Source organism: Pristiophorus japonicus, chromosome 2, assembly GCF_044704955.1.
Source record: "Pristiophorus japonicus isolate sPriJap1 chromosome 2, sPriJap1.hap1, whole genome shotgun sequence".
NCBI lineage: Eukaryota > Metazoa > Chordata > Chondrichthyes > Pristiophoridae > Pristiophorus > Pristiophorus japonicus.
In genome coordinates this window covers 55749957-55762331 of record NC_091978.1, presented here as the reverse complement: position 1 = coordinate 55762331, position 12375 = coordinate 55749957, and the positions used below count along the sequence as shown (strand labels likewise).

The 12375-nt window shown below is 43.5% G+C and overlaps 1 protein-coding gene across 3 annotated transcripts in view; it reads left to right on the top strand.

Moving 5' to 3' along the window:
* Positions 1 to 12375, top strand: part of dym (dymeclin) — a 669399-nt gene that overhangs the window by 267351 nt on the left and 389673 nt on the right. For all 3 annotated transcript variants that reach the window (XM_070867483.1, XM_070867484.1, XM_070867482.1), the window contains exons 10-11: positions 2797 to 2975; positions 7230 to 7355. In XM_070867483.1, the coding sequence (XP_070723584.1) occupies positions 2797 to 2975; positions 7230 to 7355 (305 nt within the window). The remainder of the gene's footprint in view (positions 1 to 2796; positions 2976 to 7229; positions 7356 to 12375) is intronic.

Genomic DNA, 12375 nt, shown 5'->3' with positions numbered 1-12375 from the left:
GCAATTGCCCTGGAGTTGGCTGATCTCTGAACTCATCTCCTTCCTCTTCCTCCTCCTCCACATGTTGGCCTGACGTGGAGGGTTGATTTGAGGGATGTTGCGGCTGGTCATCTGGAAGTAGAAAGCAACAGACAAGTGATTAGCAGCAGGGGAGGAGGCAGGGTGATATGTGGAAGGTCACATAGCACAGGCTCATTTGAAGGACCACTGCTACTTCATTATTTCTTGTTCAGAGACACTGCATCACATTGCCCCAACCCAGCCCAGGGCGTGTGCAGGACTTGCCCTCAGTTTCCAAGCGAGGGTCAGTGCCCTCAGTGGCAGTTGCCCAACCTGAGACACCAGTGAGGCCTGCCACTTGCTCCTCGAGGTCGGTGAGTGGCAGGTTCTGAGGCGGACGGCCGCCTGTCTGCACCTGCTCATGGCGGTTATGAGATTTCTTTGCTTGCAAAGATGAAAATGGGAATGGTTACCGGGGGGTACAGACAGATAGCCACCAAAGCACAGTTCTCTGTTTAATGGCCTTGGAAGTTGCATGTGGTTCATTAGGAGGACATCGAAGTGCGGAAATATCTTCTGAGATCTCAGAAAGCAATCTTAATAATGTGTAAAAGGTCATTCATGGCAAATCGGGTGCAAACTAAGCCTACCTATGTGTCATGCATTTTAGGAGGCAACCCAGAGTGCTGAGAGACAGCAACTGCTTGAGAATACCCACAGACTGCTGACAGGCACCAAAAGCATGAGAACAAATAGTGTCAGATTTATAATTGAAGTAATAAAGGAGTGCATCAATAAAAAATTGTACTCACTTCAACGACCCTACAAAGATTATTGAACTTTTTTCGTAACTGTTTCCCACTCCTGGCCACTGTGTCTGAGGCAGAGACCTCCTTAGCGATTTCCCTCCATATTGGCAGGGCTCTAGATCCACCCCATCACTATAATTCCTGCTATCTTCTCTCCACAGCCCCCACGAGAACTTCGTTAGCCTCTTGGCTAAATCGCCTGGCACGCTGTCTACAATCCTCCTCCTCCATGATCAAAATCGAATTTTAAAATGGCTCATTCACTCCCGGGTGTACTGCGCATGCGCGCGGCCACGACCTGCTTTTGCGTATGCGATCGGACAGCAGACCAGAAGTGCCAGGGGAAAAAGAAATTTCCACATGTGCAGAATGGTTGTTTTTTTTTTAGCGCCGTAACTTTCGGCTCCGGCGCACATGTTCTGTGGTGCAACAGCGGAGTTAGCACTAACTCGCCTCATGAACTTTCATTTGGCAAAAGTTGCATGCTCTGGCGCTAACATTAACCCGGCGCTCAATTTTTGATTCCGCCGCGATTTGCACCCGAAATTGGACAAAATCGCAAAAAGCCGAAAATCCAGCCTAATACCTCACATTTATCTGGATTGAATTCCATTTGCCGCTGTTCTGCCCACCTGACGAGTACATTGATATCTTCCTGCAGTCCTCAGCTTTCGTCATTATCAACCACACAGCCGATTTTAATGTATCTGCAAATTTCTTAATCATACTCCCACATTCAAGTCTAAGTCATTGATGCTCATTTTTCCTTTTTTAAGAATTTAAGAATTAGGGACACCATTTAGGGACACGTGGCAGCTATCAAATATGGAGTATTAAAGTCGGGATTGTATTTTAAATTAATGTACGTCTTGAGAAAATGCAGTCGAACCCCCGCAGCACAGTACCACCACTTTCTGTATTTTGTCATCAATGATCACCTGATTCTATAACAACCCTTTTAAAATCAGTCCAGTTTTGGATTTACAAAGAAAATATGATTTTGTTAAAATAAAAAAGGAAAAACTAAATGATAGCAATCTGAAATTAAAACAAAATGTTGGATGTAAACAGATTACTCCCCCTCCAAAAAGAGAAAAGACACATTATTGATGTTTCAAGTGTGTACTATTCTTCAGAAATGACTGAAGGGTAAATAAGCATTTTAGTAACGTTGGAAAAAATAGAGAGAGGGAAAGAATATGCCAGTCAAAGAGAAATAGTTAATGGGTTGAATGACCTGCAGACTTGTAAATATAAAAGTAAATCAACAGATGATGCAGAGATTTAAAAAGAGACAAAAGAATGTGCAAATAGTTGAGGGAGAAAGCCATTTAAACAAACTTGAGAAAATAAAACAACAGAAGGGGGGTGGGGGGTTGGAATCAAGTTGCGAATGCAGCAGGTTTGAAATTAAAAGTGAAAATGAAGCGAAACACCAGTCTTGAAGCGGGAAGAAAATAAGCCAGTACAATAAGCTGAGACCTCTGCTTGCACTTGAAATCATCTTCCATCCTAACAACCTCTGCTTTTTTCTGGTCATTTTCCACCACCTATAATACGATCCCACCATAAAGCATATCCCCCCTTTCCATCTCTGCTTTCTTGGGGGACTGAAACCCCAATTGTACCTTTGTTCCCCTTTTCAACACCCGTACTTTTAGCTGCCTTTCATTTGGGACCTTCCAATGCAACCACAGGAGATGCAATACCTGCCAATATTGATTTCCTCCCACACCAGGGACACAACAGTTCTTCCATTGGCGACTGCAATTCACGTGTACCTATAATCTGGTATATTTTATTCTCCTCTACACTGGAGTAACCTAAGACACTGAATGATTGATTTGCTGAGGTAATAAAGTGATGTGCCAACTGTGCTACTGCTTTTTTATTATACGAGTACCTGTATAAAATTATAAATGAGAACAGTCTTCAAGTTCCAGTTTGCCAGATACTTTTATTTGCTTGTTGTAATCCTTTCTTTCAGATAACACTGCCCTTCAGTCACCAAACTCCTACTCCTTCCAGATAAATTTCAACAGTTTGTATACAGCACTGTACGAGCAGCAGAAATCTGACCAGGCAACTCTTCTGCTGTATACATTGTTGCATCAGAACCCAAATGTGAGAACATATGTGTTGGCGCGTACTGATGTGGAGAATCTGGTGAGTGTGCTTTGGACTTTTTGGGAGTAGTAGATGCATTGCACTCTTTCTCTCAATTTTCTTTTCTTCGCTGAAGGTGTTGACTCTTCCTGTGGTTCAGTTGTAAGGGCTAAGGCTAGTTTTAGCAACCAATCTTCTGTCCCGGCTGAGATCCACACAGACGAGAAATAAAATTTGGTACACTCTGATCAGCATGGCCAATTGCCACACTAGGTGATGCTTTTATCCACTAAGCCATGACGGCTCGTAGCATTGCCAAAGCAGTATATAAATGTGTTTCTGTTAGTGACAGGCTGTGGTTTAAATCTGATGGGGTTAAATGTGAATACTGGAAAGTTTAGAGAATTTGATTTGGTGGTTATTTTGTTTTTGTTCTCATTTTACAGAATGTAATTCTTTTTTGCTGTAAACTGCTGATGCTGGGGAAGGCAGCCAATCTTACTACACTGTAGCTTCTTCTGCCTTAATTCATGTACTTATCTACAGAAAATGGACACAGACATGCAACCCATGTACGCTGATTAAATTCCTTTGTTCCACAAGCAAGATTCACTCTCCTTTTTATTTTAAAAAATTCCTGTATTTCCTTTGCTGATTTCTAGCTTTTTGGAAAAGAGGTTGCAGAGCAAACTAGAACTAAAGACCCATCATATCTACCCTTGCGTTTCTCCTATTTCAACTTATTTGGTCTTTTTTGGTTCTCTCTAAAGGCATTTAAACTGAAGACATGTTTCTTAAGGCAGGATATTAACCTTGCTGCAGCACATCGCTCCATGTCCACCCGATGTTTAGCAAAGGCAAATTTGGTGATGTAATTGAGGCACTGTTTCTCTTGTGACCTAACTAAGATCTGGCAAATCAGGAGTGTAGGTTTGAGCATCCTCCGGTGCCAGAGTACTTAATCCATGAACACATGGATATGAAAAGAATATCTTAAAGAAAACTGCCTCTGTAAATTACTAGCAGTGGACTTCAAATTCTGACTAATAACAGATTTGTTACTGAAATTATGATTTTTGAATCCTTTTAATTTTGATTGGAATCTGTATTTTCAATTGCTGTCTTAAGTTGAATCTAAACTTTTCATTTTGTATTATCTATTTTACGCATGACATAACACAATGGAATGAGTCAAATGAAGAAAGGGGTTTCAATTTTGACATTAAGTTGGATGGATTTTAGAATTTGTGGTTTGAAAATATGCTGGGTTGGTGATTTACTTTAACCACCATGAATTTTGGCTTAATTTTAAGGATCACACTAATAATAACATACTTTCAATAAAAAGGAGCCATCATTGGCTTCCAAGCATTCATTGTTCTGTTTGAACAAGTACAACTGATCCCCACTGCTCCCTAGGATAAATAATATCTTCGCTTTGTGCAAGAGCACTGTAACATTTGAGAATATTTTTTTTTTGTTTATTCAATATATTTTCTCCCAATCCCCCTCCCCATCTCACAAAAGTGAAGACTCTTATTGGTAGTTTCACTGGTGTCTGATCCAAATGGTTATTTGTTTTTGAGCCTAGTCAGTGGGTATCAGGAGGCTTTTCACCAGATGGGCATCACAGTGAACCTCAATCCTATCCTCATCCAAAGTCCACATGCATTCTTTCCAGCAGGTGTCACTGGATAGTAATCAGTGCAAACTTTGGTTGATTTCCCTCTTTTTTTGTCCTTTCCATTTAAAATCCAGGCTTGGTTGTCATTACAAGATCCTTATGGATCAGAAAGGTCATTTAGTCCATCTTTCTTCATCCAACCAGAAAGACTTACACTCACCTTTCCCCCCGCCCCCCCCCCCCCCCCAGCTGCATTTAATTGTTAAATTATTCCAGGGTTTTTGCCTCCACTGTTTGGAAGCCCATTCTAAATTTTTATCACTTTTTGTGTGCAGAAGAATTTCTTGACATCAATTCTAAATTTACCTGTTACTAATTTGAACCCGTCCCTTTGTGCTACTCTCAATTTAATTTAAAGTAATAATCCAGATTTACTTTTTTCATTGCTTTAATTATCCATAAAACCAACTCTCAGATGCCTCCTTTTTAGGCCTACAACTTTTCCTCATAACTCAGACCTTTAACAAAGGGATCAGACTTGTGACACTGCCTCCAGCACTTGCATATCTCCCTGATTTCTTGTTGATCTGAACTGGACACAGTGCTCAAGGTGCAGTCTAGCCACAGCACTATATAGTTTGATTATGTCTCTCTCTGACTTACATTCTACTGTATTGGTCAAGTGCATAGGAACAGGAGTAGGCTTTTAAGCCCCTCGAGCTTATTCCACCATTTAATTAAATCGTAGCTGATCTGTACCTCAACTCCATTTACCCACCTTTAACCATGTCCCCTGATGCCCTTAGCTAACAAAAATATTACCAATCTCAGTCTTGAAAATGTCAATTGACCCAGCATCCACCGCTTTTTGGGCGAGTAATTCCAAATTCTGTTTGCTTTGTTGATTGCTGCTCCGTATTTGTTGTGATTGTTCCCCACACTCAAATAGCATGTCAGAACTCACTATCTAGTTTTGTATATGAAGAATGGCACTTGACCTAGGTCACAAAAGGTGTCTGGCACCACCTGTAAGACTGTACCCAGCATGAGTCTGCTTTCAGAAGAGAACCAGAGAAAACAAATTGAAGAGTTTATAGACCCACAACATTTATTTGGGTCATGTAACTGAATTTGCCATAGTTTGTGTAGAATAGTGAATAGTTAGCAATTGCAGGCAGTTGAACCTACTAAACCATTTACAAAGAATTTAGCAATTAAGACCAGCCTACTGAACTATTATCAAGGGAAGAAACAGTCATAACATCCCATTTTTTTTAAAGAAAGTTTTTCTCTTTAGTTTGAGACCATGCATTATTCTTTGGCCAAGAAATTGGGCTCAGTTTTCCACATGGGCGATTTCTGGTACAGTTGAAGAGGTACGTCACATTTTCTTTGTGGGCCGACTGTGCCAGAAAAAAAAGTTGAGTTTCGCCGGAATTAACTTTGAATTTGCTGCGCCGCATATTGGCCTTGAGCTCTGATGTTGCCAGGGTAACGAGTGATGCTCTGAATTGCTGAGGCTAGAAACGGAAACTGACCACGGGCTGAGGCTGGAAACGGAAACTGACCACGGGCTGAGGCTGGAAAGTGCTGACGAAGGGCTGAGACTGGGCTGGAAACTGAAAATGACGCTGCTGTCATCCCGGGCCGAATGGCACCTCCCTGCCTCTGGTGCTTCTGTCATCCCGGGCCGAATGGCACCTCCCTGCCTCTGGTGCTTCTGTCATCCCGGGCCGAATGGCACCTCCCTGCCTCTGGTGCTTCTGTCATCCCGGGCCGAATGGCCCCTCCCGCCCCGCCGCCACTGCCATACCGGGCCGAAAGGCCCACCCTGCCCCCCGGTGCCATGTCTTCAGCTCAGCTAAAACAATGGTGTCTTCTCTCCACCAGTTTTCTCTTCTCTGCGCCGATTTCTTTGTGTAGGGAAGGTTTTTCAGAGGATGCAGTGTGCCGTTTTAGAAAAATATCGTACTTGGCTAAACTTGCTTAAAATGGCCAGAAGTAGCGCACCTGGCAGGTTCCACCCCCAGTGACGTAAAAAAATCGTGAACTATAAAAATCGGATATACTTACTTTAGAACGGCGCAGAAACTTTGGCGAAATTTGCAGAATTTAGTCTGTTCGAAAAAGAAGCATCGTACGCCAATAAAACAGCACAGAATGGTGGCCAAAATTCAGCCCATAAATTGGAGTGGATTACTTCCAATCTCTTCTGATAACTCCTCTGGTCTTTTTTGTTGGGGTGAATAATTTTTTTTTCTGTCCCTTTCTCCCTTTTTTCTGGACTCTGTTCAGCATTTACGCTTGCTCATAATCACGAACGGGATGGGGCAGGGGTGCAATTGTGGGCAAAATCCAGATTCCACCATGGAGTACCAGATTGTGCCTGCTTTTGACGTATCTGTTTCCCTCTTTATGTGGGAATGCATCCTGTGCTCACATATCAGAAATTGGCACATGGACCCAAGAAACTGTATTGGAGCCTAAGTTACTGCTTTCAGGAGAAGAGGGGAAAAAGTGGTAGTGGAGGGATGAGTTTACAGGTTAATTGCTAAATATTGTGCCTGCAAATGAGACTTTTTATTTAAAAAGTGGGAAACAAATGATTAGGTAGTTGGGGATATGGAGTGAGAATTAATTGTGTGTCTGTATATGTGACTCTCGATGTTGTTTTGCGCTTTGATTTGCAGGTTCTTCCAATTCTTGAGATTTTGTATCATGTTGAAGAGCGGAATTCTCACCACGTATACATGGCACTTATTATTCTGCTAATCCTAACTGAAGAAGATTCATTCAACCGTTCTGTCCATGAAGTGGTGAGTTAAAGCTGCTTTAGTGCATCCAATATGAGCTACTTTGTTGAACTCTACAGCACTTATACCTCAGTGTAGTACTAGTTTGCTTGTGATTATATATTTCATTTTGTAACTGGATGACCATGCAGATTGAAATAAGTCAGGCTAGAGTGGTGATTACAATGCATGTATGTTCAAAAATATAGTATTTTTTTCTAGGAGTTTTTTCATGTGATAACTGATTTAAAACTAGTACACTACAACTCAGATTGTTCAATTAGTGTAAGTACAGTAACCAGTGTGAAACTGAGTAGTACACAGCAGTAAGGTTCAGGCTTGATTCCAGTTCTGCTTTGAGTTAGCTGATCTCTGCAGCTGGCTTCCAAGTATTCCTCAGCTAGATTGGTGGGACAGGGAAATCATTTGAATGAAAGAAAGACTTGCATTTATATAGCATCTTTCACAATCTCAAAACGTCCCAAAGCGTTTTACATCCAATGTATGTCTTGAGGTATAGTCACTGTTGTAATTTACACACAGCAAGCTCCCACAAACTGGGACTGGATAATCTCTTTGGTCGAAAGTATAAATGTACAGATTATAAGTAAGGGCAAGATCAGGCTCAGTTGTGAGGTTTCTCGCTGTGAATAGCCTGCTGACATTCAGTCCAAGTTCATACATGAAGAATTACCACTTTGCCCAGTTACTGCCACCCATGGAACCATAGTTCAGGAGGAGAGAATATTAAAATTTAATTTAATTTGTTTACTAAACTACTGCCAAGATACAAATTCAGTTTAAGAAAGTAATTAGAAGTTTTTTCAATTTGCGTGAAAAATAGCTAACATAACAAGCTGCTGTTCCCTCCCCCACCCCCCCGCCCCCCAAAATAAAAGTCTGCATTGCATTTGTGCCATGAAAAAAACTGCCTAGTTGCCCAATAATAAAATGATAAATAAGCTACACATTTTTTGTTTTAGAAAATGCAATTTATGCTAATTCCTCTGGGGTGTGGGATCAAGCCTGTGACCTTCCTGGCCTATTTGGCTCAATTCTGTAGTGGGCGATGTACTTGCCAACTGAACTGTCAGGAGAGCTTTGAAAATATTTTTTAAGTGACAAATCGTGTTTAATTTTTCACAAATATTATCAAATGTGGTATTTGCTTCAGGTTCTGAGTCATTCAAGCTTCAATGACATCTTGCATTTCATGAGACAGAGACGTCTATAAATGTTGAGGCCTAATGGTATTTTTAGTTTCTTCAGCCCCCACCCCGCTCCATATTTCATCTTGGCTGCAATACCAACCATCTTCTAGGCAAGAATCTAAACTGACATTGTGCTGCAATACTGAGGAAATACTGCAAAGTCAGAGGGGCCATTCAGATGAGACATTTGAAGATTCATTGATCCTGTTTGAAGAGTAGGGAGTTCTCCAGTTGTTTAAATTATTTATTCTCAGGATGTGGCAATGCCCCAAGGCTGCATCTATTGCTCATCCCTAGCTGCCCCGAGATAGTGGTGGTGATTCTTCTCCTGGAACTGCTGCAATCTTTGTACGGATTATGTTCCCACAATGGTGTCAGGTAGAGAAGTCCACGATATTGCACCATGACAATAAAGGAAAGGATGGCATGTCACTTGGAGAAGAACCTAGAACTGATGGTGTTTTCACAACATTGCTGCTCCAGAGGAGGGAGGGAGGTGCTGTCAAAGTAAACTTGAGAGTTGCTGTAGTTCATCTGTAGTCATACATACTGCAGCTACAATGCACAGGTGATGGAGGGGATGGATATTGAACCCAATGATGGGCGCCAATCATGAAAACTGTTCTGTCCTGAATGGTGGTGGGTTTTTTGTGTTGTGGCTGCAGCCATCCAGGAGAGTCATGGGTGTTGCGTCACACTCCTGACTGGAGGCTTTAAGGGGTCAAGCAGTGAGAGCTATTTGTCATGGAGTACCCAGCCTCTGCTCTGCTTTTATAGTCACGGTGTTGATATGGTCGATTCAGTTAAGTTTCTGAAAAGGGGTGCCGGGATGCCTGTTGTGGCCCGGCCGAACCTGTGGCTGCCATTGTCGGGCCAATTTTGGAGTCGGCCGACAATTAAAATAAAATGGCGGCCATGGCAGAGTGCCCGCGCCACCCAACCACAAGAAGCTTCCTGCCGGGGAAAGCTATCGGGGGCACCAAGTGGATTGAGAACTGGTTGTCAGACAGGAAGCAAAGAGTAGGAGTAAGCGGGTACTTTTCAGAATGGCAGGCAGTGACTAGTGGGGTGCCGCAAGGTTCTGTGCTGGGGCCCCAGCTGTTTACATTGTACATTAATGATTTAGACGAGGGGATTAAATGCAGTATCTCCAAATTTGCGGATGACACTAAGTTGGGTGGCAGTGTGAGCTGCGAGGAGGATGCTATTAGGCTGCAGAGTGACTTGGATAGGTTAGGTGAGTGGGCAAATGCATGGCAGATGAAGTATAATGTGGATAAATGTGAGGTTATCCACTTTGGTGGTAAAAACAGAGACAGACTATTATCTGAATGGTGACAGATTAGGAAAACGGAAGGTGCAACGAGACCTGGGTGTCATGGTACATCAGTCATTGAAGGTTAGCATGCAGGTACAGCAGGCGGTTAAGAAAGCAAATGGCATGTTGGCCTTCATAGCGAGGGGATTTGAATACAGGGGCAGGGAGGTGTTGCTACAGTTGTACAGGGCCTGGCGTATTGTGTACAGTTTTGGTCTCCTAACTTGAGGAAGGACATTCTTGCTATTGAGGGAGTGCAGCGAAGATTCACCAGACTGATTCCCGGGATGGCGGGACTGACCTATCAAGAAAGACTGGATCAACTGGGCTTGTATTCACTGGAGTTCAGAAGAATGAGAGGGGACCTCATGGAAACGTTTAAAATTCTGACGGGTTTAGACAGGTTAGATGCAGGAAGAATGTTCCCAATGTTGGGGAAGTCCAGAACCAGGGGTCACAGTCTGAGGATAAGGGGTAAGCCATTTAGGACCGAGATGAGGAGAAACTTCTTCACCCAGAGAATGGTGAACCTGTGGAATTCTCTACCACAGAAAGTAGTTGAGGCCAATTCACTAAATATATTCAAAAGGGAGTTAGATGAAGTCCTTACTACTCGGGGGATCAAGGGTTATGGCGAGAAAGCAGGAAGGGGGTACTGAAGTTTCATGTTCAGCCATGAACTCATTGAATGGCGGTGCAGGCTAGAAGGGCTGAATGGCCTGCTCCTGCACCTATTTTCTATGTTGCTATGTTTCTATGTTTCTAAGTTTCGGCCTGAGTTGCTCCAATTTTTTTGGAGCAACTGGTTTAGAATGGAGTATCTTAGAAATTGCAATTTGCGGCATTTAGTTTGCTCCAGTTCTAGTCAGTTAGAACAGTTTTATTTTGGAACAGATTTTTTTTTTCAAAAGGGGCGTGTCCAGCCACTTACACCTGTTTTGAAAGTTTAGGCAGTGAAAACTTACTCCAAACTAACTTAGAATGGAGTAAGTCTAGATTTTTGTACGCTCAGAAAAATCTTGCCTACACTTTAGAAATCAGGCGTAGGTTACAAATCAGGCGTAAGGAACGAGGGGGTGGTGGGTGGGTGGGGGAAGAGAAGTAATTAAATTTTTCAAGCATTCAACAGCCTTACTTATACAAATAAAGAGCCATCCTGAATAAAAAATTATAAACAAAGCAAATACAAAATATTGAATATGCCTACCTGTGTGAAGCAGCAGCAGCCTTCGAGCTGCGGTGCTTCAGGCAGGCCTTCCATGTAGAAGACGGGCGGCGTCAGTGACTCGACGGCAGCCGAAGACACAGCAAGCAGCCTTCGAGCTGCGAGGGAGGCTGAGGCCATTCGGCCACGGGATAGGGCGGTGGCAGGGGCTGACGGCGGCCAAAGACACAGCAAGCAGCCTTCGAGCTGCGAGGGAGGCTGAGGCCATTCGGCCAGGGAGAGGCAGCCAGATAGCCAGTTTGAAACTTAAATTTGTAATTGCAGTATGGGTGCTGCATTGTCAACACCACGGATTATGCAATGGTTCGCCAGCAATTCACTGCATAGGAGAGAATTGATTAGAGCTCACCTCACCAGGAACGTCATAGCCCATTGGCTGATGGGCAGGAGACCTTACCCACGTCGGCAATCGAGCCAGGCGCTTGTATTTGGACATGAGTGAGGCTGATTGTGTCAAAAGGCTGCGTTTCCGCAGAGAAGTTGTCGTTGAGATCTGTGATATGCTGAGAGCAGATTTGCAGCCCAGAAGCAGAATGCCAACTGCCTTATCTGTTGAAGTGAAGGTAACAGCTGCACTTGCCTTCTATGCCTCGGGATTGTTTCAGTCTACAACTGGGGAAGTGTGCGCCATCTCTTAACATGCAATACATGCCTGCGTTTACCAGGTCACGACTGCACTGTGTGCGGAGGAATGACTTCATCAATTTCCCAATGACCGCACAAGTGACCAATGAGAGGGCTGTGGGCTTCTTCAGGATTGCTGGCTTCCCAAAGGTACAGGGCTGCATTGATTGTACCCACATCGCCTTGCGAGCACCTGTGGAGGATTCTGAGCAGTACAGGAATAGGAAAGGTTTCCACTCCATCAATGTGCAGCTCGTGTGTGACGACAAGCAGCGCATCATGTCAGTCGATGCGAGATACCCTGGCAGCACCCATGATGCGTTCATCCTACGCGACAACGTTATATCTGACATGTTTGAGCAGCAGCCAGAAGGGCAGAGCTGGCTACTGGGAGACAAAGGGTATGGCCTGACTACCTGGCTCATGACGCCCCTACTCGTGACACGGACAAAAGCTGACCGTCAATACAACATGGCGCAGCATCATTGAGAGGACCATTGGCATATTAAAACAGCGTTTCCAATGCCTGGACCATTCCAGAGGCCATTTTCAATACTCCCCTCAGATTGTTGGTCACATCACTGTTGTGTGCTGCATGCTCCATAACTTAGCCATCATGAGGCAGCAGGAGCTGGTAGTGGAACCAGAAGACCCACGTGAGGGGCC